General features: G+C 46.7%; 1 protein-coding gene across 1 annotated transcript in view; it reads right to left on the reverse strand.

Moving 5' to 3' along the window:
- LOC122938274 (LIM zinc-binding domain-containing Nebulette-like) overlaps positions 1 to 25,304 on the reverse strand; it is a 110,525-nt gene that overhangs the window by 78,002 nt on the left and 7,219 nt on the right. Inside the window, exon 2 of the mRNA XM_044293673.1 lies at positions 14,012 to 14,106. Coding sequence (XP_044149608.1) covers positions 14,012 to 14,106 — 95 coding nt within the window. The remainder of the gene's footprint in view (positions 1 to 14,011; positions 14,107 to 25,304) is intronic.

Here is a 25,304-nt window from a genome sequence, read left to right on the forward strand (position 1 = left end):
GTTGCTGTATATTATTGTAAACAACCCCAATAATGCAGAGTGCACACAGCGGTGCGATCCACAAATCATGTCACAACAGGCTTGTATATAAATAAAGAAAAACTAATGTAAAAAATGTGCAAAAATATTCCTAAAATAGGTGATAAATGGAAGACTATATTGCCATCTGACGTAGAATAGCAGCAGATAATTAGTATATCACATCTCCCAATACAAGAAATGCACAAAAACTGACAGATTAAATGTTGGAAATTTGTCCCCAAATATAATAAAGAAAGAACTCGGGACCAAAATCAATCCAAAGGGTACATACCCTGTGACATGACAGAAATGTGGCGTCATACCGCTAGACGAAGCCAGCAGGTGAAACACGCATCGAGGTGGACTTTCCGATCTAGCGGTGTGACGCCACATTTCTGTCATGTAGCAGGATTGATTTTGGTCCCGAGTTCTTTCTTTATTATATTTGGGGACATTGTTTATTTTCAAATTTCCAAAAATAATCTGTCAGTTTTGGTGCGTTTCTTGCATTGGGAGATGTGATATACTAATTATCTGCTGCCATTATACATCAGATTTTGGCTGTATAATGTATCTGCATTATTGGGGTTAAAATACAGTTTCAGCAAAATTGGTGTCGGAGTTGCTTTCCTCGTTCGAGACTTTGCTGTATCCTTGGGGGCCGCCCCGGTACACGGCTTAGCCTACTTTCACATTAGCGTTTTTCTTTTCCGGCACTGAGTTCCGTCACAGGGGCTCTATACCGGAAAAGAACTGTTCAGGTATATCCCCATGCATTCTGAATGGAGAGTAATCCGATCAGGATGCATCAGGATGTCTTCAGTTCAGTCATTTTGACTCATCAGGCAAAAGAGAAAACCGCAGCATGCTACGGTTTTATCTCCGGCGAAAAAAACTGAAGACTTGCCTGAATGCCAGATCCGGCATTTTTTTCCATAGGAATGTATTAGTGCCGGATCCAGCATTCAAAAAACCGGAATGCCGAATCCTTCCTTCCTGTTTACGCATGCGCAGACCTTTAAAAATGAGAAAAAAATAAATACCAGATCCGTTTTGCCTGATGACACCGGAAAAACGGATCCGGTATTGCAATGCATTTTTCTGACTGATCAGGCATTTTTCAGACTGATCAGTCAGAAAAAATTACATGCGTTTGCATACAGTTTGCCAGTTCAGGCAACAGAACGGCCTGCCGGAATCAAACGACGAAAGTGTTAGCCCTCATTCACACGTCAGTGTTCGGTCAGTGATTTCCATCAGTGATTTTGAGCCAAAACCAGGATTCGAGCCTCTACAGATATAAGGTATAAGGAGAAGATCAGCACCTGTTCTGTGTTTAGAGCCGCACCTGCTTTTGGCTCAAAATCACTGATGGAAATCACTGACGTGTGACTGAGGCATTAAAGTACCCTTAGGCCCCTTTCACATGGGTGAGTTTTCCGCGCGGATGCGATGCGCGAGTTGAACGCATTGCACCCGCACTGAATCCCGACCCATTTATTTCTATGGGGCTGTTCACATGAGCGGTGATTTTCACGCCTCACTTGTGCGTTGCGTGAAAATCGCAGCATGCTCCTCTTTGTGCGTTTTTCACGTAACGCAGGCCCAATAGAAATGAACTGTTGCTAGGAGACGATCGGGATGGAGACCCGGTCATTATTATTTTCCCTTATAACATGGTTATAAGGGAAAATAATAGCATTCTGAATACAGAATGCATAGTACAATAGCGCTGGAGGGGTTAAAAAAATAAAATAAAAATTTAACTCACCTTAGTCCAGTTGATAGCGCAGCCCGGCTTCTCGTCTGTCTCCTTTGCTGAACAGGACCTGTGGTGACGTCACTCCGGTCATCACATGATCTTTTACCATGGTGATGGATCATGTGATGACCGGAGTGACATCACCACAGGTCCTGTTCCTGCAATGAATGCTCACCACAGGTCCTGTTCAGCAAAGGAGACATACGAGAAGCCAGGCTGCGCGATCAACTGGACTAAGGCGAGTTAAGTTTTTTGTTTTTTATTTTTAACCCCTCCAGCGCTATTTTACTATACATTCTGTATTCAGAATGCTATTATTTTCCCTTATAACCATGTTATAAGGGAAAATAATACAATCTACAGAACACCGTTCCCAAGCCAGAACTTCTGTGAAGAAGTTCGGGTTTGGGTACCAAACACGCGCGGTTTTTCTCACGCGAGTGCAAAACGCATTACAATGTTTTGCACTCGCGCGGAAAAATCGTGCGTGTTCCCACAACGCACCCGCATGTTTTCCCGCAACGCCCCCGTCTGAAAGAGGCCTAACAGAGTCAAAGACTGGCCTCAGCAGTGATGTGTCCGCAAGCAGCACATGATACGATCCGGGCTGCAAAGACATCTCAGGAACCACAGAGAAAGGAAGGGAGCAGGTAAGTATAGCTCTCTTCACAAGTCCCGCTGGGTGAGGGGGATAGAATTAAAAAAAATAAGCATGTACACGTATTCAAAACAAATGTTTGCTTATGAGTAACTGGGGGATTCAATGTCGCAGTCTACAAAGGGACATTTGATGCTATGCAAATTTCATGTTGCAAATATCATGAAGTCTTAGAAATGCTGAACAGGAAAGACAATGCTGATAATTATGGAATGATTTGGCTGTAATGCAAGGGCTTTATACTGTAAAAGATACAAATGCAAATGCTTTGTCAACATACAGAAGCCATTGTTAACTTTTCAGTGGAAATCTGAGTGCTCAATTGACAAATACCTGTATGCATCACGCCCTGGCATGTATCATCTGCCTCCTTTACATGTTTCTATAATGTATTCCTATTATCTGTTATTCCTATTCACACCAGTATTCTGCATTGGGGTAATTGTGACTGTAGTTTGCTTCCACTATATTTTGGAGACGTCTTCTGCCATCTCAAGCTGGTCATACATGGTACATTAAAGCAGTCCAGATGTTGTGAAACTACAACTCTTAGCATGCACACTTGCTTGGCTAAAAGTTAAAGGAGCATTCTGGGAGTTGCATTATCACAAGTGCTGGAGGTTGCTGATCTCTGCACTAGAGCAGACCCAATTTTGAATAATAGAGGCAGCTTAGGCCTCTTTCACACTTGCGTTGTCCGGATCCGGCGTGTACTCCACTTGCCGGAATTACACGCCGGATCCGGAAAAATGCAAGTGTACTGAAAGCATTTGAAGACGGATCCGTCTTCAAAATGCTTTCAGTGTTACTATGGCAGCGAGGACGCTATTAAAGTCCTGGTTGCCATAGTAGGAGCGGGGGAGCGGTATACTTACAGTCCGCGCGGCTCCCGGGGCGCTCCAGAGTGACGTCAGAGCGCCCCATGCGCATGGATGACGTAATCCATGCGATCACGTCATCCATGTGCGTGGGGCGCCCTGACGTCACTCTGGAGCGCACGGGGAGCCGCACGGACTGTAAGTATACTGCTCCCCCGCTCCCCGCTACACTTTACCATGGCTGCCAGGACTTTAGCGTCTTGGCAGCCATGGTAACCATTCAGAAAAAGCTAAACGTCGGATCTGGCAATGCGCCGAAACAACGTTTAGCTTAAGGCCGGATCCGGATCAATGCCTTTCAATGGGCATTAATTCCGGATCCGGCCTTGCGGCAAGTCTTCAGGATTTTTGGCCGGAGCAAAAAGCGCAGCAAAAAGCGCAGCATTCTCCGGCCAAAAAACGTTCCGTTCCGGAACTGAAGACATCCTGATGCATCCTGAACGGATTTCACTCCATTCAGAATGCATTAGGATAAAACTGATCAGGATTCTTCCGGCATAGAGCCCCGACGACGGAACTCTATGCCGGAAGAAAAGATCGCAAGTGTGAAAGAGCACTTAGCTGTCCTTGTGGATGGTAGATTAAAATACAGCATACAATGTCAATCAGCTGCTTCTAAGGCCACCAGGATATTCTCATGCATTAAACGAGGCGTGGACTCGCCGGGCAGGGATGTAATATTACCACTTTACAAAGCGCTGGTACGGCCTCATCTGGAATATGCAGTTCAGTTCTGGGCACCAGTCCATAGAAAGGATGCCCTGCAGCTGGAAAAGTACAGAGGAGAGCGACTAAAATGATAAGGAGCATGGAGGGTCTTAGCTATGAAGGCAGATTAAAAGAATATAATTTATTTAGTCTTGAGAAGAGACGTATAGGTTAATCATGTCCCCCCTTAGACAAGTATATAAATGGGGCATACAAAAGATACGGCGAAAAGCTGTTCCATGTAAAATGCGCTCAAAAGACAAGGGGGCACTGCCTCCGACTGAAGAAGAAAAAGTTCAGTCTCCAGAAGCGTCAAAGCTTCTTTACTGTAAGAACTGTGAATCTGTGGAATAGACCTCAGGACGTGGTCACAGCATTAACAGTGGACAGTTTCAAAAAGTGTTTAGACGAATTCTTAAAAGTATAAAACATTAATGCTTATGAAATCGTGTAGAAATCTGAGTCTCAATTCCTTCTGGGATTCGCATCCCCACCTATCCCTTGGTTGAACTTGATGGACGTTTGTCTTTTTTCAACTGTATTAACTATGTAACTATGTAACAGTGGCTTCTTTCTCTTGCCTCATTGAAATAAATATGTGGCCTATGGGGTGTCTGGAGAGATAATTGTCGGTTGAGTTTGTACAGCCCGCATACCACTTAAAAGGGGTTGTAAAATATTCAGCATTTTTTAAACCAGCATCTGGGTCTGAAAAACCAGGCACATTGACTTTTTGACTGTCTGGTTTAGCGCTGTTGTTTACATCTAAAGACTTGTTTATGTCTGGAAGAACTGCTTAGTCATTCCATAGACTTGTATTGAAACTGTATACAAGTCTATGACAGACTGAAATTGCAACATTGTATCTGTTTAGCCTGTGCTTCTCCACTCCATTTTTCCCAATGGAAGGTTTTAGTGTAGTTAGATACTTTATATAAAGGAGAGCAATTAGTGCCGCTAGTTGTGCCGCTAGTTGTCTGCAGACCAGTGTTTAGTGGGAGATACTCTGCCAGACTGCACTAGTAGGACAGCTAGCTCAGATCTTTCCTCGGCATGAATGTCAGAGAGGAGACTTGAGATGCTAGCTCAGTGCCTTGCCTGTATTGTTTTGCACACTGGTTTACTGCAGACCCCATTCCCATTGGGATGCACAACACCTTACCATCCCCTCCAGAGAGTAGCAACCTATGTGGTGACAGCTCAACGGTGTCCAGGGGACCCAGCGTAGCATTTGGGCCACCCCAAACCTAGTCACTGTACACTCATGTCCTGCGACTGTAATGACTTGACTAATCTAAAAGGCTTCTAAATATGTCCACCGTTTCATTGCCCAGTATTAGGTAAGGCTATTGGTCTGGCTGAATGATTGACACCATAGTAAAAACCAGACAGACATTATAGTCAATAAGGTCCATTGGTGTCCGTCACATGACAAAGACATATGAGATATGAACCTTAATAGTAAGCAATGATTTACACCAAAATGATCACTCCCAACACTCACCTCATTACAAGACTCAGTTACTGTATAAAGGTATGAGCACACAGCCTGACCCTGTCTTGGTTGCGATGTGGTCATGCTGCGTTCGAGTACCGCACGGCTATACAGGCAGCAGCAGGATCTAATTAAACTAAAGAAGACAGCACTGTTCAGTCCATCTGCATTGTTAACGGCCGCATGGTCTTGAAGGTGCCATGCGGCCATTAACAATGCAGACCATCTAAACAGTGCAATCTTATTTGGCTTAATTAGAGCCTGCGGTGGTCCCTACAGCCGGCCACAATGTGGCTGCACCGCGACTATAACACGACCATGCCGTATGCTGTACTTTGCACCTTTGTAATCATCATCACATGACCTGGTCACATTATTATCCAGTGAAAGTAAACTATGAGGGTTCCTACTGAATGACAGCAAGCAGAGATCTTAATAAAAGCAAGGAATTGATATGGCAAGTATACTGAAAAAACTGAATAACATTTCATTAAATCGACAAACGCTTTATCTCCTGGAACTTCATTATAATAGCCCTTTAAAGTGCCAGACGAGGAGTAGATGTAGTGATGTGCTCAGACCCCAGACAGACCGTGATACATTTTATATCAGTAGCACGTGGCTGCCAGGAAACACTCCATCTTGTTGGATTCACCTGCGTGGCTTATGATGTTGGGACACAGACAAATCTGCAATGTGAAGATGTCATTGGGTAAAAATAGAAAATGATTTCAGACTCGATCGGAATGGTAAAGTACAGATAACAGGGAGGATGCTGCATTCAGACCACAGGGTGAGCGCAGTATAGATCTAAAAGCTATAGATCTGCTATGGACAGGACTGCACTGCAGGTTTTGCTATATGTGTTGCAGTTCCTTGACCCCAATACAATATTTGCAAAATGGCATTCACAAAGCCACCACATGTTGCACCACTGAGTGCAGTGACCTCCCAGCTCATAGAGTCAATATGCATATACTGTATATTAGGAGCTGTTTAGTTGCTAGGTCAACCAGGAGCCTTCTGAAGGCCCCCAGGCCTGCCATAGCAAAGTCCCTATTAAATAGGCTGTGCAACAATTAAATGTTATTTTAATATAATTCAGCTTGAACTACTAACTACTGTTAGAATTTACTTTCTGTTACAAAAATGCTCCAGTTGTGAGATATTATCTTTACTTCATTATAATGGTGCTCCCTGGTGTCTAATCTGTATAGTAATGTGCACTTCCACCTACTGAGGTGGACACCATAGCAGATAATTAGAGATGAGCGAATCAACTTCGGAAGAAACATCCGAAGTCGATTCGCATGAAACTTTGTACAGTGCTAGGTAGTGGTACCTTGGAACCGAACCAGAGTTTGGGAAATAGTTTTTTACAGTATAAATCAATTTCTGAAGTTATTATGCGAAGTCTCACGAGACTTCGCAAAGTAATAATTTCGGCTCATTGGAGCCAATACATTCTAATACTGCACGGAGCGCTCGTTCCGTACAGTACTGAAACAACGTTTCATGCGAATCAACGTTTTCGCTCATCCCTGCACATAATGTAAAAATGTTTGACCACATATTCGGGAGAAAGTTTTAGGCCTCTTGTGTGCACCCCATGGCCGTGCTGCTGCCCGCAAAATGCGGGACGCAATGCACGAACACCGACCATGGGGCAGCCGCAGCGGATCGCGGACCCATTCACTTTACTGGGTCCATGATCCTGCCGTTCCGCAAAAAGATAGAACATGTCCTATCTTTTTGCGGAACGGAAGTACAGGAAGAAACCCCACGGAAGCACTCCGTTGTGCTTCCTTAGTGTTCCGTTCCGTGCTTTCGTTCCGCACCATTCCACATCTCCGATTTGCAAACCCATTGAAGTGAATGGGTCCGCATCTGTGATGCGGAATGCACATGGAACGATGCCCGTGTATTGCGGATCCGCAAATGCGGTCCGCAATGCAGCAATGGGCAGCACGCGTTCATGTGCAGGAGGCCTTACACAATTGAGTATTCCTACTTTGGCTACTTTTTCAGTTGTTTATCGTTCTGTAAGGTCACCACTCCGTGAAATGAGATTGTTTTTGTTTGTTTTTTATGATTGGTGAATTTCAGTCTTGGCCAGCACTGTTATGCACGGTTATGTCCACTAAGCTGTTGAGGGACTTTAGAAGACTTTGGGATTTGATAGCAGTCTGATATTTGTCAGAGGTGTTGACCAGCCACTGTCCATAAGGCAGGAGTCTCAGGAGGTGCCTTGGTCCTTAAAGTTAAGCACTTGTCCTAGTCCTGTTGGTGGACAAAAATATCTGAAAGGTGAGGGATGGAGCCAGCAGAGAATCTGAAGGCACGAGTAGACTCTACTACAAATACATGGTTGTTGTCACGAAACGGCCCTGAGCGCGCCGTCCAGCGGGCCACGTGACTAATAACTCAGACAATTTGAAAGACCATTTTCCTTCCTTTTATATTTCGGTTGTGCGTTTAAGTGTATGGACATCTTATTTCGTGCTAGATTTGGTTACTGGTGTTGTGCTTTTAAATGTATTCTCTTTTCCCTTTGTTGTAAGGATTGGAATGGCCTGGTTGAAATGCAATTGTATGCTAATTACTGTGTACCTCACCTCTCCAGGGGTGTGTAATCTGAGGTTGTAAGAAGGCCATCTGTATGCAAATCCGATGGTCTGATTCCAGCCTGGACATGTCTAGGGTTACATAAGGCTTGCAGTGTGTGTATAAATGCATGTGTCCAAGACCCTAAATAAATCAGTCAGTCCCTGTTTCAAGTCATACAGCATCGTCTGGTGAGTGATTCCAGGGCGCCACACATTGTACCAAGAAGGCCGGGCCACTCGGCAGTCGGGCTGATCTCCACCGTGGGTGCCCCATCCCCTCCGCAGACGTCCGAGACATCACCAACCAGGGGGTCAGATAGGAGCAGGACCGCAGGCGGACACACCATTCCGTCACACTGGTGGCAGCAGTGGGATTGCTCTCTGCACCCCCAGAAGAGACCCTCATCTCAGCATGGCAGCCTACGCCAGCTGTAAACGAGACACTCTGCGAGATCTGCTGGAGAACCGTGGAGGGACTGCGGGCTCGAAAACCACGGATGCTCTGGTCGAAGAGCTAATGGACATGGATCAGCGGGAGAGGGCCGCGCCCGTACCCCCACCACCGACCCCCTCCCAGGCACCCATCTCTGAAAATTCCTTCCAGAAAAAGGTACAGCAGCGGGCAGCGGCTTACGGAGAAGCCCCGACGGAAGCCACCTTCCACAAGATTGTCCAAGAAATCGCTCAAGAGGAAGAGCGGGAGAGGGTGCGCCAGCATGAGCTACGGCTGGCAGAAATCCAGTACCAGAGAGTGGAGAGCCCCAACCCCGAGAGACCAGCGGCCCGGAAAGTACCCTTCCAGGTCTTCAAGACTTTTAACGAGGCGGAGGAAGAGATCGAGAGCTTCCTCCAAGACTTTGAGCGGTCGTGCCAAATACACGAGGTTCAACGTTCCGCTTGGGTCGGGATTCTCGCCTGTAAGTTGACCGGACGAGCTGCGGAGGCCTATCGAACCGTCCCAGACGAGGAAGCCCGGGACTACGAGCAGGTAAAGCAAACCTTACTGGCCCGCTTTGCCATCACTCCCGAGGCCAGCCGGATGAAGTTCCGGAACTCACGCCGGCCCAACGGCACTACCCATGTGGAGTGGGCACACCGGCTGCAAAGAGACCTGAAGACCTGGTTCGCAGGGAGCAAAGCTCGAACCGTGGAAGACATCACCCAGCTGTTCCTCCTCGAACAATTCTTTGACCACACCGCCCCGGCAGTACGGGAGTGGGTGAGGGACAAGAAGCCCCAGACGGTGCAGCAAGCGGCTACCTGGGCAGATGAGTATATGGACACACGGAAACCCAACGGGACAGAGCGACCCCCACCCCTTCGACCCACACTATCCACCCCTTCCCCGGAGCCACCGACTCGCTGGCCGGCACCCAGACTGGCGAACCGCCCCCAGACAAACCGCTCGCACTCCACGGTTACCATCCGATGTTACGGGTGCGGCCAGGGGGGGCACTACCGTCAGAACTGTCCCAACCAACCTCCCCTTCCGCGGGGACCCCCCCGAGCACCACCTGCGGCCCACTGTTACCAAACCGAATCCCCGTATTGGGACCCCCAGGAAGAATGGGGGATGCTGCACGAGGCCGACCCCGTACAAGCTGCCTCGGCTGACAACCGCCAACACCACCGACAGGCGGTGTGGATCAATGGGCGGGCTGCCGAGGGCCTCCGAGACTCCGGCGCCACCATCACGCTCGTGCGCCCCCACCTGATATCCAAAAAGAACCGGCTAGACCACACCGTCGCTGTCCGCGTGGCCGGAGGAAAAGTGCTTCGACTCGCTACTGCCCGAGTCCACCTTGATTGGGGGTCTGGGGAGGGATCTGTGAGGGTGGGTTTACTCGACCAACTACCGGCTGAAATCCTCCTTGGGAACGACCTGGGACGCTTGGTCTCGGCCTACGCCACGGACGCGGCAGCCCCGGTGACAACCCGGCAACAGAGCCACCGGAACAACCACGGCACTCCCGTCGGGACCCAGGTGAGACCACAACCCAAACCCCCAAACCCCGACCAAACGAGACCACATCCCCTCGACCTGACCACCCCCTCACATGGGGCTCCCCGGCCACCTTCCGACACCAGACTCAGACCGACCCCACCCTAGAGAGGTATCGCGACCGGGCCGGCAAGGGCCCGGAAGGCGCAAGGGACGATAGCATTGAGTGGGAGGATGGGTTATTGTATAGGTACACCGCAAGGGGGGGCACCCGGAAGCCACAGGCTCCCCATAAACAATTAATAGTCCCTCAGGCCCCTAGACAGGAGCTCCTGAGACTGGCCCACGACATTCCCCTCGCTGGTCACCTAGGGGTGACCAAGACCCGACACCGGTTAACACAAGCGTTCTTTTGGCCCCGTCTTAGTGAGGATGCCCGAGAGTACTGTCGCACCTGCCCGGTTTGTCAGAAGACGGGGAAAACCGGAGACCACCCGAAAGCCCCACTGCACCCCATGCCCATCATACAAGAACCCTTTAGTCGGGTGGCGGTCGACATAATTGGCCCCCTGCCTCGCCCCAGCGCCACCGGGAAGAGATATATTCTCACCGTGGTGGACTACGCCACCCGATACCCCGAGGCGGTGGCCCTGTCCAACATCCAGGCTGACACCATCGCCGATGCCCTCCTACGGGTGTTCTCTCGGGTAGGATTCCCACGGGAGATTTTGTCTGATCAGGGCTCCCAGTTCACTGCTGAGCTGACCCAACAGCTCTGGCGCCTGTGCGGTGTTAAGGCGCTTCACAGTGCCCCATATCACCCTCAGACGAACGGGCTGTGCGAACGGTTTAATGGGACCCTGAAACAGCTAATCCGAGCCTTCGCCCACGAAAGGAAGGACTGGGAAAAATACCTGCCCCACTTGTTATTTGCCTACCGAGAGGTCCCCCAAGAATCGACCGGGTTCTCCCCCTTCGAATTATTGTACGGACGCAGGGTCAGGGGTCCCTTGGATTTAGTCAGGGCTCAGTGGGAGGGAGGACAGGAAGCCGATGGTCTCCCCGTCCTGAGTTACGTCCTGGAGCTCCGGGAGCGCCTGACCGAACTCACAGAATTAGTTCAGGGGAACATGCAGGCAGCTCAGGCCCAGCAGAAGGCATGGTACGACCGCTCTGCCCGCAGCCGCTCGTTCCTCGTGGGGCAGAAAGTCCTGGTGTTAAAGCCACAGCGGCAGAATAAGCTGCAGGCGTCCTGGCAGGGCCCTTATCGGGTGGTAACCCAAGTGGGAGAAACCACCTATGTGGTTGTCAGCTGTACCGACACCAGGATTCAGCGGACGTTCCATGTCAACATGCTCAAGGCCTACCACGAGCGCCCGGAGACGGTGTCTGCCATCTGCGCTCCAGCCACCGAGGAGGCAGAACAGTTTCCCCTGATAGAGCTTTCCGGGATAGATAGTCAGCCCTCAGGGGTAGCGCAGGTGCAGCTGGGGGAGGAGTTGGGACCCGATAAACAGGCACAGGTTAGGCAGCTGCTCCAAGACCGCCAAGAGATCTTTTCTGCCCTCCCCGGCTATACCAGCCGGACCGTGCACCAAGTAGAAACCCCCGGCCAGAGACCCCTCCGGCAACCAGCATACAGACTCCCGGAGGCAGTACGCGAACCCATGCGGGCTGAAATCCGGGAAATGCTGGAGCTGGGGGTGATCGAGCCTTCGACCAGTCCCTGGGCATCGCCCGTAGTCCTGGTCCCCAAAAAGGACGGTACCACTCGGTTTTGCGTCGACTACCGGAGGTTAAACGACTGCACCATCACTGATGCTTACCCCATGCCCCGAGTCGACGAGCTGTTAGACAAGATCTCCCAGGGCCATTTCTTGACCACCGTCGATCTGTGCAAGGGGTACTGGCAGATTCCCCTTGCAGAGGAGGCGACCCCGAAGTCGGCCTTCATCACCCCGTTCGGCCTGTACCAATTCCGGGTCATGCCGTTCGGGATGAAGAACGCTCCGGCCACCTTTCAGCGGTTAATCGATCGCCTCCTCGATGGCCTACAGGAGTTCGCTTGCGCGTACCTGGACGACATAGCCATATACAGCCAGACCTGGGAGGAACACCTCCACCATCTGGGGGTGGTATTAGATCGAATCAGGGACGCCAACCTGACCCTTAAACCGGAAAAATGTAAAATAGGGATGTCCGAGGTGCAGTACCTCGGCCACCGGGTGGGCTGTGGGACCCAGCGACCAGAACCCGCCAAGGTAGAAGCCATTCTAGAATGGCCCACCCCCGTGACCAAGATCCAGGTCCTCGCCTTCTTGGGCACCGCGGGGTACTACAGGAAGTTTGTCCCCCACTACAGCGACCTCGCCAAACCCCTGACAGACCTGACCAAGAAATCCCTACCCCGCCAAGTCCTGTGGTCCCCGGAGTGTGAAGCAGCCTTCCAGAAGCTGAAAACCGCCCTAACCCAAGCCCCCCTCTTAGCAGCTCCGAATTATAACAAACGTTTTATCGTCCATACGGACGCCTCAATGTTCGGACTGGGAGCCGTGCTAAGCCAAGTGGGGGACGACGGGGGGGATCATCCGGTGGCGTACATCAGCCGCAAACTCTTACCCCGGGAGGTGGGATACGCCGCGGTGGAGAAGGAGTGTTTGGCCTTGGTCTGGGCCCTGAGGAAATTTCAGCCATATGTTTACGGGCGGTCCTTCACCGTTATGACCGACCACAATCCACTGGTGTGGCTCAACCGGGTGGCGGGGGAAAACGGACGCCTGTTGCGGTGGAGCCTGGCCCTCCAACCATTTAATTTTACGGTCCAGTACCGGCCCGGGTCTCAGAATGGGAATGCCGATGGACTATCGCGACAATCTGCCCGGGAACCCGGAGACCCGAGCTCACCGACTCCCCCTATTCGACCCGTTGGGGTCCAACCGTGTCCGTCGGACTTTATTGGGGGGGAGAAATGTCACGAAACGGCCCTGAGCGCGCCGTCCAGCGGGCCACGTGACTAATAACTCAGACAATTTGAAAGACCATTTTCCTTCCTTTTATATTTCGGTTGTGCGTTTAAGTGTATGGACATCTTATTTCGTGCTAGATTTGGTTACTGGTGTTGTGCTTTTAAATGTATTCTCTTTTCCCTTTGTTGTAAGGATTGGAATGGCCTGGTTGAAATGCAATTGTATGCTAATTACTGTGTACCTCACCTCTCCAGGGCTGTGTAATCTGAGGTTGTAAGAAGGCCATCTGTATGCAAATCCGATGGTCTGATTCCAGCCTGGACATGTCTAGGGTTACATAAGGCTTGCAGTGTGTGTATAAATGCATGTGTCCAAGACCCTAAATAAATCAGTCAGTCCCTGTTTCAAGTCATACAGCATCGTCTGGTGAGTGATTCCAGGGCGCCACACATTGTACCAAGAAGGCCGGGCCACTCGGCAGTCGGGCTGATCTCCACCGTGGGTGCCCCATCCCCTCCGCAGACGTCCGAGACATCACCAACCAGGGGGTCAGATAGGAGCAGGACCGCAGGCGGACACTCCATTCCGTCACAGTTGTGTCCAGCTCTCCTTGCATTGAGAACTAGACAATTGTGGAGGGTGAAAGTAAATGGAAAGTAGGAATTATAATGTAAAAAATAGGGATTGGTGAGGAAGGAGGATCACAGGTGGAAAATAAATCAAAGCCTGACCATCTAATATCTATCATGTAGGACTTTGGAGACAAGCATCAGAAGAGCACATACTAAAGCCCTTGCCTTGGGCACGATGGTAACTTGTCTCATCAGTGGTTACCTGAGGGACGTTGTTGAATGTTGAGCCCCCAACAATAGTGCCATTGACATGGTCAGATATCAGTTTTGCACAAGACAACCAACCTGTAGCATTCTGCCAAACCATATGTTATATCATATGTCAATAAGTCATGGTACTTACGCATTGCAGTAGGGCTTCTTGTCGTATCCCTTGTAGGTATTCATGTTCAAAGTCATTTTGCAGACCTCACATTGGAAACATCCCTTGTGCCAGTACTATAAAGACAAAGCAAACACACGGTCATGTAATATAATCATTAAGCAATGATCGTAATCACTTCATCCATCTAAAGTCATGTTCATGGCTTTATTATTGTGATAATTGCTCCATTCAACCCATGGCTGTAGTAGAAGAGACTGGAGACTAATTGTTTAACGCACAAGAAAAGAGCAGGAAAGTAACAGCAATTATGAGCTGGCGACTTAACCAACCCTTTAAGATATCACCAGGTGTGAGAAAGATTCTGATGTTCGGGCATGATTTGCACAATACATATGAAATATTCGCACCTTCTGGAATAAATGTGCCCAGAGCTGTCATTCACAGAGAGGTTCTCTCAAGAGCTGGTGTTTGAGGAGAATGCAATTTACTTGGGATCAAACCGGAGAGCAAATATTGTTACAGTAGAAAACACACGTCTGCGCAGCGTTTCATATACCATTATACAGAGACGAGCAACTTCTCAGTCAATACAATCCTAGAATGTCCTACCAGTAGTCAACTCTTTGCTGATCTAAATTTGGTTCTTTATAGGTCTAGGTGTAAAAGAGGTTGTCTGAGTTAAAAGGCATCTATCAGCAGGATCAACCTATTAAACCTTCCCTAACTCCTGGTAGGGCAGACCCTGCTGATTAAAACCATACCTCCCCCACCTGATCCATTGCTATGCCTAGGAGAAATAAATGCAGCATGCCCAGGAAGGGTGTAGGATAGAGGATGGGAGTAATGGTAGCAATGATGGAGGTAGTTGTACTCACGGTGGAGCTCCCCACACCAGCTCTCCCTGGGGGTCATGCAGTAATGGGAAGGGCCCATCTTTTCTTTCCTTTGGGGCATTCCCTGGCTTTGGGGCTCCTGCGTTATGTTAGGTAGGTACTCTTGGTATAGATAAGTTTAAAGGTGCAAGACAGGGAACTCGAATAGTGAGCGGTCGCACAATACAATGGGGTAGAATGGCAGATCTTGGTGCAAAGAATTCACTGTACTTTACTGAGGCAATATGGTGGTTGACACAGGCACTTCTAAACATTAGCACAGTCTTTACAGGGGTTTTAGGCAATTTCGTCAAAGGCTATGGGGCACATTTATTATTATGGCAGTGGAAGTTATGAAGAGGCACCGGTTCTAAATATACGACCTAAACCAGGCGTAGAAAATGGTGAATGAGACAGACCTGCTGGCCCGTCCCTTTCCCCACTCACGCCATGCCCACAATTTTAGACCTGGCATAAGTAGGGCAAAATAGCAGATAGCGGCGCAACAAACCATTGCACCGCTATCTGCGCCAGAAATACGCCAAATTTAGGTGTATTTCAGCATAGTAAATGACCCTCATGTGTATGAAAGGGTCGACAGTTTACTAGTCCCCTCCGACTCTCTTTACAGATAAACAATGCAGCCTCTCATCCGGCCAAAGGCTTGCAATTTCTCTATCTCAATAATTCTGTTTCTCTCACAAATGTGGCACTACAATGCTGTATTTTCTCTAGTTCATCAGTATTGTTGCAGAACCCTCTGCGGGGGCAATTTTGTAACAGTTGGCCATTCTGTCTCTTAAGTGTAGTCAGGCGCCTAAAGCTTGTCACCCCAACCTCAGTGCAGTGAAGTCAAAAATAATCATATATATGTAACCTTTTCACTAGCTTGCATTTTCCAGCACCCTCCCTTTGTAATGTCCGCTCTATCATCTCTTAAAAGGGTTATCCAACCTCAAAAATGCCCCCCCCCCAAATGCCCAGGCCCCTCACACAGATGGTACTTACCTCGCTCCCTCGTACCAGTGTCGCTTCTGATGCCCCGCACAGCCGCCACTGCATCTCCCCATCACACAGATCAAAACATCCAGCGATGGAGGAGGCAGCCAATGGCAGGCCGCGACGTGAACGAGCCTCACTAGCGTCTAGTGATGAGCGGGAGGTGCCATATTCGATTTCGTGATATTTCGCGAATATTCGAATGAATATTCGTGTTATATTCGTCGAAATCGAATATTCGTAATTATTCCAATTATCGCGAATAATATGCGATTTTTTTTCGCGTATTGCGATTATTTATCTTGATAGTATAAGGCAACGTTCCTATGCTAATTGACTATGGCTAGGCTAATATGTGTATTTTACGAAATTTCGTGATATTGCTCTAACTTCGTCTCTTAGAATATTACGAATATTCTAAAAGAAGAAGTTAGAGCAATATTACGAAATTTCGTAAAATACACATATAGATTGTAATTTAGCTAATATAGTGCTATAATCCCTTTTTTTTCCTCTAATTTTTTTTTGCCTCTTCTGAACTTAAGTTTTGTAAAATATGTACACTATTAAAAAATATTACTATAGCAGTATATTAGCTTAAATACAATCTATGTGTATTTTACGAAATTTCGTAATATTGCTCTAACTTCGTCTTTTAGAATATTCGTAATATTCTAAAAGACGAAGTTAGAGCAATATTAAGAACATTTTCAAAAGCCGAAATTGCGATGCGAGTAATATAATACGAAATAATCGCATGAAGATTTCAACTTAGCACTGCTATATTCCATATTCTAGCCTAGTGTGGAATAGAGCAGTGCTAACTTAGCACAGCTATATTCCATATTAGGCTAGAATATGGAATATAGCAGTGCTAAATTGAAATCTTCATGCGATTATTTCGTGTTATATTACTCGCATCGCAATTTCGACTATTGCGAAATTTCGTAAAATACACATATAGATTAGATTGTAATTTAGCTAATATGGAATATAGCAGTAAGTTGAAAACGCCACTGACTGGAGCAGCCAGGAAGCCAGGAATCCAAAGGACAGGTAAGAACAACTTTAGAGAAGTGGGAAAGAAAAAAATATAATAATAAAAAAAAAAAAAAGAATATTCGAATTCGCGAATATATAGAACAATATTCTAAATATTCGCGAAATCTCGAAATTGCGATATTCGAGAAAAAAATTCGCAATTCGAATATTCGCGCTCAACACTACTAGCGTCACCCGCGATGCTAGGGAGGCTTCCCATCGCTTAAAGAGGACCTTTCACTAGAATAAAAAATCCAAACTAACTATACAGACATGGAGAGCGGCGCCCAGGGATCTCCCTGCACTTACTGTTATACCTGGGCGCCGCTCCGTTCTCCCGTTCTTGCCTCCGGTATCTTCATATGTTAGGCTCCACCCAGTGGAACCTGCCGGTGTCTCCTTCTCCCATTCTCAGGCTATGAGCTGAGCGCTGCGATTGGCCAGCGCTACAGCATGGGAGAAGGAGACACCGGCAGGTTCCACTGGGTGGAGCCTAACATATGACGATACCGGAGGCTATACCGGGAGAACGGAGCGGAGCCCAGGTATAACAGTAAGTGCAGGGGGGTCCCTGGGGTCTGTATAGTTAGTTTAGATTTTTTATTCTAGTGAAAGGTCCTCTTTAATGTTTTGATCCACGCAATGGGGAGATGCAGCACCGGCCGTGCGGGCATCAGAAGAGACGTGGGGCCAGGTAGTACAATCTGTCTGAGGGGCCTGGGCTTTTGGGTTGAATAACCCCTTTAAGTTCTGTTTCTCTCTCAGAGGCTGTTTTTAGCTCACAGGCTGCTATACCTCTCTTTATTTTCTGCTTTCTGTTGCTCCCTCTCTAGATGGCTCCCCAACTCCAGACTCCAGCATCACACACTGCTCACTCACTAACTACACAACAGCTTCTGCCAGACAGGGGTGGAGCCAGCTCACCCCTAGCAACTTACATAGCAACCGAGCATGAGAGCTGGCTGATTAAAAGGTGTTCTCCGGGAACGATTTAAAATGGCCGAAAGCAACCTGTATTATCATATGAGCAGGATTGTTTGTCTCCACGTGCAGTGTTTCCTAAGGGGTGAGGGGGCATGGCCTCGCTGCATACCACGCTCCTGCACTTGCATATACCACACATTGGTATGCATTCCTGTCAGGCTGCTCAGCCATGATGGCATATTGTAGACACAATCACACCATCATCAGGCAGCTCTGCAAGTGGTGGCAACCAGTCCTGCTAAATCATTCCCAGAGAACTTCGAACTGTTTCTCTCCCTTGGGAAGGGAATACACAAGCCAATTACATCAACTCTTTTTGCAGTTGGCTGACAGCACACTGCATAAATGTTTCCCAAAAATATACAAATTAGAGCGCAAGTGTACTGAGGGCGGTTCCTATCTATTACTATCCACCACAGCTCCTCCTCTCTGCTTCCCTGGACACTACCTCTTCTACCTGTATGCCTTGCACTGTCCATAAAGTAAAAGGGGGAGTGTCCAGGAAAGCAACCAGGAGGAGCTAAGGTTCACCAAGTGGTACTTAATACTTAATTTGCATATTTCTAAAATTACTTCTCTCTCCTAAACACAGCATGGGATCGGGGGGGGGGGGGGGGGAAGTATGGTTTTGATGAGCAGGCTCAGCCCTACTAGGCATTATACATGGTTTAATATGGTTGGTCCTTCTGACAGATGCCCTTTAAATAATGGATATTTGGCTTTGCAATTTTCCCTTGTCATGTCCCAAGGCTTGATAAAAAGTTGGATTTTGAGTCATTGGGAGCCACTTCCACAAGGTGGCGCTAACAAGATGGTTCTCTTTCCTTGGGAGATAACTCTTTGCATATTGTTTTCCCATGGAGCATAGCCAATAAGTCTTGATCCAAAGATGATCTCTTTAAGGAGAGTCAGTACCCTACCTAAGCAAAACCCTTAGCTGATATTGTTTGGACAAGATGGGGGAAGGTTAAAGGCTACGTACACCTTTGGGGGCAATTTTTTTTTGACTGCATTTTACTTATTTGGGGCTAAAAATCATTTTTTTAAACTTGCCTTTATTAAAAAGATTCAGCTGTTCTGTCACAAAGGGTTAACTGTCTAGCTGTGTGAATCGTACTTTCACTTTGTGCCGGTCATTTAATATGTAAATTACTAATATCTAAAAAAAAAAAAACGCTTATTTGAGCCACATTTTTAACAGTAAGATAAGAATTGAGCTATAACGAGTGTTTATTAGCTCAGAGATCAGAGATGAGGAACCGCCTGACGGAACACAGTAAAAATACAGAGCCTGCTACAACAGAATCTCAAGGCTGTACAGAGAAATTGGCTCAACATTTTTAACAAAGACCAACTGAAAAAGTTTTTTTTTAACTCAAAATGCGTACAATTCAGTAATATTAAAATATTGTCCCCAAAGGTCTACACAGTCTTTAAACTAATATTATATGCACAAGTGTCTTTCTAATGAATCACTGATTATTTCGAGACTAGACTGCCAGAGTGAGATTCACTCTTTATTAGACACAGGAGGCCCACCTCAATGACATACATATACCCTAAAATAGGGCGTATAAAAATTGTATAATGGATTATTTTATTGAGACAACCCCTTTCATGGCAGTCCAGATCTTGCCTTTCTATATATACCCTAGTAACGAGCTGTGTATTGCAACAACTATTACTACGTTTCTTACTTCATATCACTGTGCGGTCCTCAGCTCAACAATATATTTTACCAATTTCCGCAGTTACTTTAGCATTCAGTAAATATTTCATTACCCACTATCCCCGAAAGCTTAACTTCAAACATACAAGGAACAAAATCCCCAGACCGAACAAATTTCAAGGTCTACTTACATATGCAAATTCTCTTAATGAATGCTGAAGATGTACAAAGCAATTAAATTACACGCTTTACTCATTCTAAAGGTAACATTCAAGTCACATCGGACGTGACAAATAATTGAGCATAATGAGTGGGAAACTATTAGTTATAACAGTGGCGGACTTAATTGATAGGTTTGTTTCTATCAGAATGGGATTATATTCCACAGGAGTAATTACTTCTCGCCAGGAATTACTTCTATCCATTAATACATAAAAGGGGAATGATTGTAATCGCGCTGTGAAGATTCCTCTCCCTCAGGATACAAAGATTTCTATTTCACGTAATCAGGTTACAAACCCATGCCGAATGGACGCTGCACAGAGAGTTTTCCAATTCAGCTGGTTATCAAAAAGTTTACACAACACCATTTCAAGGACTACTTAAAAACAAGCTCATTATAGCTGATGGATAAGGAATGCATATGGGCATATATAAAACCTGGGGGAGCTTTAGACAAACCAAAATAATAAAGGGTGACCTTCTTAATACAATAGATACTTCATGTAAAATATTAGCCCATAATAAGGTATCAATTAGAATAAAAGTGATGCACGACGTGCTCAGAATAAAAAGCAACAGTCTTAGCATGGGGCGTCCTGTAGTCTAGTGGTGACTGGAAGAATGGAAGGGTGAGGAGGAGTGGCGGGGGAGTCCAATGCTGGGTCTCTTCCCCTAGAGTCCATACAATAAGCCCTTACTACCGGTAAGCATGTAGCGAAAGATACTGGAAAAAATGCGGTGGGGCCTCCATCATAGTGCGTGTGGCAGCAAACTGGTCGGTGTCCAGGTAGCCCTATTTACCATATCTGGACCACCGATAATCCCACCCACTCTAGGCACGTGACGGGTCATGTGATTCAAAACCTCTTTCCTGGTAACTGCCCTGTGTAAATGTGTTGTTGATCACCAAGTGAACCAGCAAATGATTTTTCATTGGAGGGAATGATTGTTGGTGTGGCACCCAAAATCATTGTTTCTACTCAGTAGAAACAACTAATCTGTATGGGGACTATTGATCGCAGTAGTGATAATTTTTCCCCATATACAAAAGATCATTGATGTTACTGCCGTCAAGTAATATATTTGACTTTGGGCTAATTCTAAGGTTATTATCCTGGCAGTTTCCTTATTTACACCCTTAAATCCTTATAAAGGGATCTTGACTTCGCTGAAAGGATGCCACAGGCTGCTACCTCCTGAATTAGTCTCTGTATGGTTGGCAGCTGACCCAAGGGGGTCAGAGACACCAGTGCAAGGCACAGAGGGATCAGGCAGAATAGTAGTCAGGATCAAGCCAAGATCAGGTCTGGTGAAGTACGTGCAATACGATAAATGGTCTGAGGTCAGGACAGGAGTTGAAGGCACTCACTGAGGCATGTATAGTGGCTGAGGGTCAGACTGTAAACATTTACACTGACTGCCGATATGCTTTTGGCATAGCACATGACTATTGTCCCATTTGGAGAAGCAGGGACTTTGTGGGATCCTCGCGTAAGCCTATCAAAAATGCAGAATCTGTAGCTCAGTTATTTAGAGCATTAGAATTGCCTAAGATGATGGTGGCCATTGTCAAGGTACAGGCCTACACCAAAGAGCAAACAAAGGAGGCTGAAGGGAACCATAGGGCAGATGCTGCTGCCAAGCAGGCTGCTCTGTTACCTCCTCCCGTAATGGCACATAAAAAAAGGGGAGGTGGATCTAACCCTCCTCCAGAAGTTGCAGAAATAAGTTCCTAAATCAGAAGAGAAAGAGTGGGTAAGAAGAAAGGCCGAGAAGAATCAGGAAGGTTTGTATGCCATAGATGCTAAACTGTGCCTTCCCAGAGTACTGTACCCCATGATGTGTGTCCTATCACATGGCCTTACCCACCAGTCCAAGTAAGCAATGGTAAGTTTGGTATCTAATTTACGCATTTGCTCGTGACGGGCCGGCCGCCATCTTGCTTGAAAATATGGAGCAAAATCTCGCGCAAGAGTACGTTATCACGCTGGGACGTCATGCATCACCACGCACGGGATTTCGGACGAGATCTAAAATCAAGATGGAGGCTGGCGGTCCGTTGAGAGCAAGTTAAGGAGGTAAGTGAATTTTTTAGTTTCTTACACTATTTCAGGATAAATCGATTGGCCGGCACGAAGCACGAGGAAATTTGGTTTCGAGACGAATCGAATTTACCCTGAAATTCAAATCGAATTCAATTTTGTGGGATACGATTCGCTCATCTCTATTAATAGCCATGCAGCACCTTCAATACCCCATGGCCATTAGCAATGCAGACCGCGACACGACCATGCTGTGTGGTCGTACCCTAAAGGAGCCTATGATTGGGAACAAAAAACTTTTGTCTCTGATCATTGCTTCGTGTAAACTTGTACCAGATCGCTTGGCAAACAATCAAACACTGGTTTGCCAGGTAATCCCACCTTTTATGTTACATTAAAAATCATAATTTTTTAAATAGGGGATATGCTTATAGCACATGAAAACTGTCCCCACACCGAAGATAATTGCCACATGTAAAGGCAGGTAATGCGCAGCAAATAACATGCTGTTATCATCAATTGGTCCCTAAGGCTGTTTTAACATTTATCTGATCAATATCACATATACACTATAGGGAGAAAAGTATTGGGACACATTGAACCCAGGTATTTCATTCAGCGCCATTGCCACAGGTGTATAAAATCCATCCCCTATGCAGTCTGCCTTAACAGACATTTGTGAAAGAATGGGTCACTCTAAAGATCTGTCTGAATTCCTGTAATAGGATGTCACCACTGCCACAAGATACTTCTTGAAATGTCTTCTCTCCTGGATATTCCACCATCACCTGTGAGTTGTATGATTGCAAAGTGGAAGCGTTCAGGAACCACAGCAACTCAGCCACAAAGTGTAGACCACGTAAAGTTACAGAGTGGGGTCGCTGAGTGCTGAGGCGCATAGTGCATAAAAGTCACCAATGCTCTGCAAAGTCTAAATCTCCTCTGGTACTAACATCTGCAGAAAAACTGTGATGTCCCAGGAGCTTCATGGCATGGGTTTTCATGGCCGAGCAGCTGCATGCAAACTTTAAATCACCAAGTGTAACACCCTAGAGTGGTGTTACCACTACTGCACCCTGCTACTATCTGTAATGGTCTAATATAATGTCATCTTATGTATATCGGTCCTATACCCTGTGCATTCCTAATCTTTTTGCAACTGTTTTGGTCATGTAATGTGCCTGGTTCACCAGCAGGTGGCAGCAAACACAGCAGAGCTATCTTAGATAGAATGGAACTTACCATTCCATTCTAACCCCCCCTCTAGAGAGAAGTGGGCTAGTCCTACTTCCTGCAGGAAGGGTGGGACCAGTTAGTTCCAGTTTATGTCTTCCCTAGACAGGGGAAGGGTGTGCAAGGGCACTTCTCTGCTGGACGTGCCCGCGCCAGCCAAAGCACCCTGAACTGTGCTGGCCATGGAGGCCAAAGCTTAGAACCTCAGGAGCCAGGAGGAAAGTTCCCTGGCATAATCTAGAGTCAGACTACAAAGAAGAAGTGCAGCATAAAGAAGAAGCTGAGTTATACAGCCAGCCTAACAGTACAGCAGCAGAGTCAGAGAGAAACAGAGATATAGCATAGTTGAGTTTGCCTGCCAGTTTTATGCTAAAGCCTGCTGAAACCAAGACAAAGCCTGAAAACTGTTTGGAGAAACGTTTATTCAAGTAAAGCCGCCATTGAACTTCATCTCAAGGTCTAGAATCAAGTTATTTCTTCAAATCCTTCAATTATTCACCCTATTTATTGCTTCGGAGCCATAGTCTGGGGTCCAGACGTATCCATGTAGAAGCACCGTGAGGAGCACATAAAGAGACATTTTATGCCACAACATACCACTCTGCATTTCCTACACTAGGACGCGACAGAGGGCCCTGGGGGAGGCTGCCTGTTGCACAAGCACAATGCTCAGTCTGATGGAGTGGTGTAAAGTACGCCGCCACTGGACTCTGGAGCAGTGGAAACGTGTCCTGTGGAGTGACCAATCACACTTCTGGTGGTCTGATGGTCTGGGTTTGGCAAAAGGCAGGAGAATGTTACCTACCTGACTGCATTGTGCCAGCTGTAAAGTGTGGTGGAGGAGGAAAAATTTTATGGTGTGTTTTTCAGGGACCCTTTAGTTCCAGTGAAGGGGAATCTTTATGGTTCAGCATAGTTGAACAATTGTATGCTTCCAACTTCGTGGAAACAGTTTGGGGAAGATCCTTTCCTTTTCCAGCATGACAGTGCCCCAGTGCTCAAAGCAAGGCCCTTAAGGGAATGGTCGGGTGAGTTTGGCTTGGAAGAAATGGCCCACACAGAGCACTGTCCTCAACCTTATCCAACACCTTTCGATTAACTACAATGGAGATTGTGAGCCAGGCCTTCTCACCCAACATCAGTGTCTGACCTCATAAATGCTCTTCTAGATTAACGAACACAAGTTCCTACAGACACAATCCAAAATCTTGTAGAAAGCCTTCTCAAAAGAGCAGAAGGGGAACCAAGTCCATATGAATGCCTAAGTATTTAGAATGGGATGTCCTGTAGGCCCCAATCATTTTCTCCATGTAGTGTATCTATTCATAGATCAATATCCATCTGTTTTAACTTCTCTGAGATATCTCCTTCCTATCTGAAAGTGCTGACAGAGGCTGCATATTTCACTGCACCAGGCAGGGATGGGTCAGGTGGAGGAGTTTGAGAACGGTCACAAGAGGGGGGGGGGGCTGAATATTTGTTCTAGTTATTTTATCACAGGGGGGATGCCACTGATTTCCTGTAGAGAATTTGAGAGGATTTATTTTTAGGTAGTTTGCTGTAATCATCTGGAAAGAAAAATATTTTTTTTAGCAAATATGAGGCTAAATGTAATTATAGATAAAAGCAATTTATCATTACCAAGTCTTAGTAACTAGGAGTGCAGCACTGAAGGAGTGGAAGCTCTCTGGGCCAAACACTGTTCACCGTCCCCCTCCCTCTTTTATTAAAAATAAAAGGGTCAAAAAGGTCCACAAAAAAAATAAAAATAAAAAATAAAATCAAGCTACAGATACGACATCGAAATTACACAACAATTACAATATAAGACCGCATATAGTCAAACAATCTTAATGCTGTAAACATGTACCGAGAGCAAAGCTAGCAGTTTCTGAATAGTACTACTACACACTGCTCATATAAAACCGCTACGTACCGACTAAATAACAGTGGGACAGATGCACTAATGAGCTATAATTCTGGCACATTTGACTTGCACCAAATTTATTAAACACTTTATTACAATGGCGTGGCTAAGTGATGGAGGGGAGGGGCTTAGTGATGGAGGGGAGGGGCTCAGTGGGTAAGGGTAAGGCTAACATGCACCCACATGCACAAAAACTTGGTACAAACCAAGTCAACTAATAGGTTGCATAAACTTATAATACTACCCAAATAACTAGTAGTAGTAAACTTCTTATTGCTAATATAGAGCTCCATGACAATGCAGTGTGCAAATAATGCCGCCA

This window comes from Bufo gargarizans, chromosome 5 (genome assembly GCF_014858855.1).
Source record: "Bufo gargarizans isolate SCDJY-AF-19 chromosome 5, ASM1485885v1, whole genome shotgun sequence".
Taxonomy (NCBI): Eukaryota; Metazoa; Chordata; class Amphibia; order Anura; family Bufonidae; genus Bufo; species Bufo gargarizans.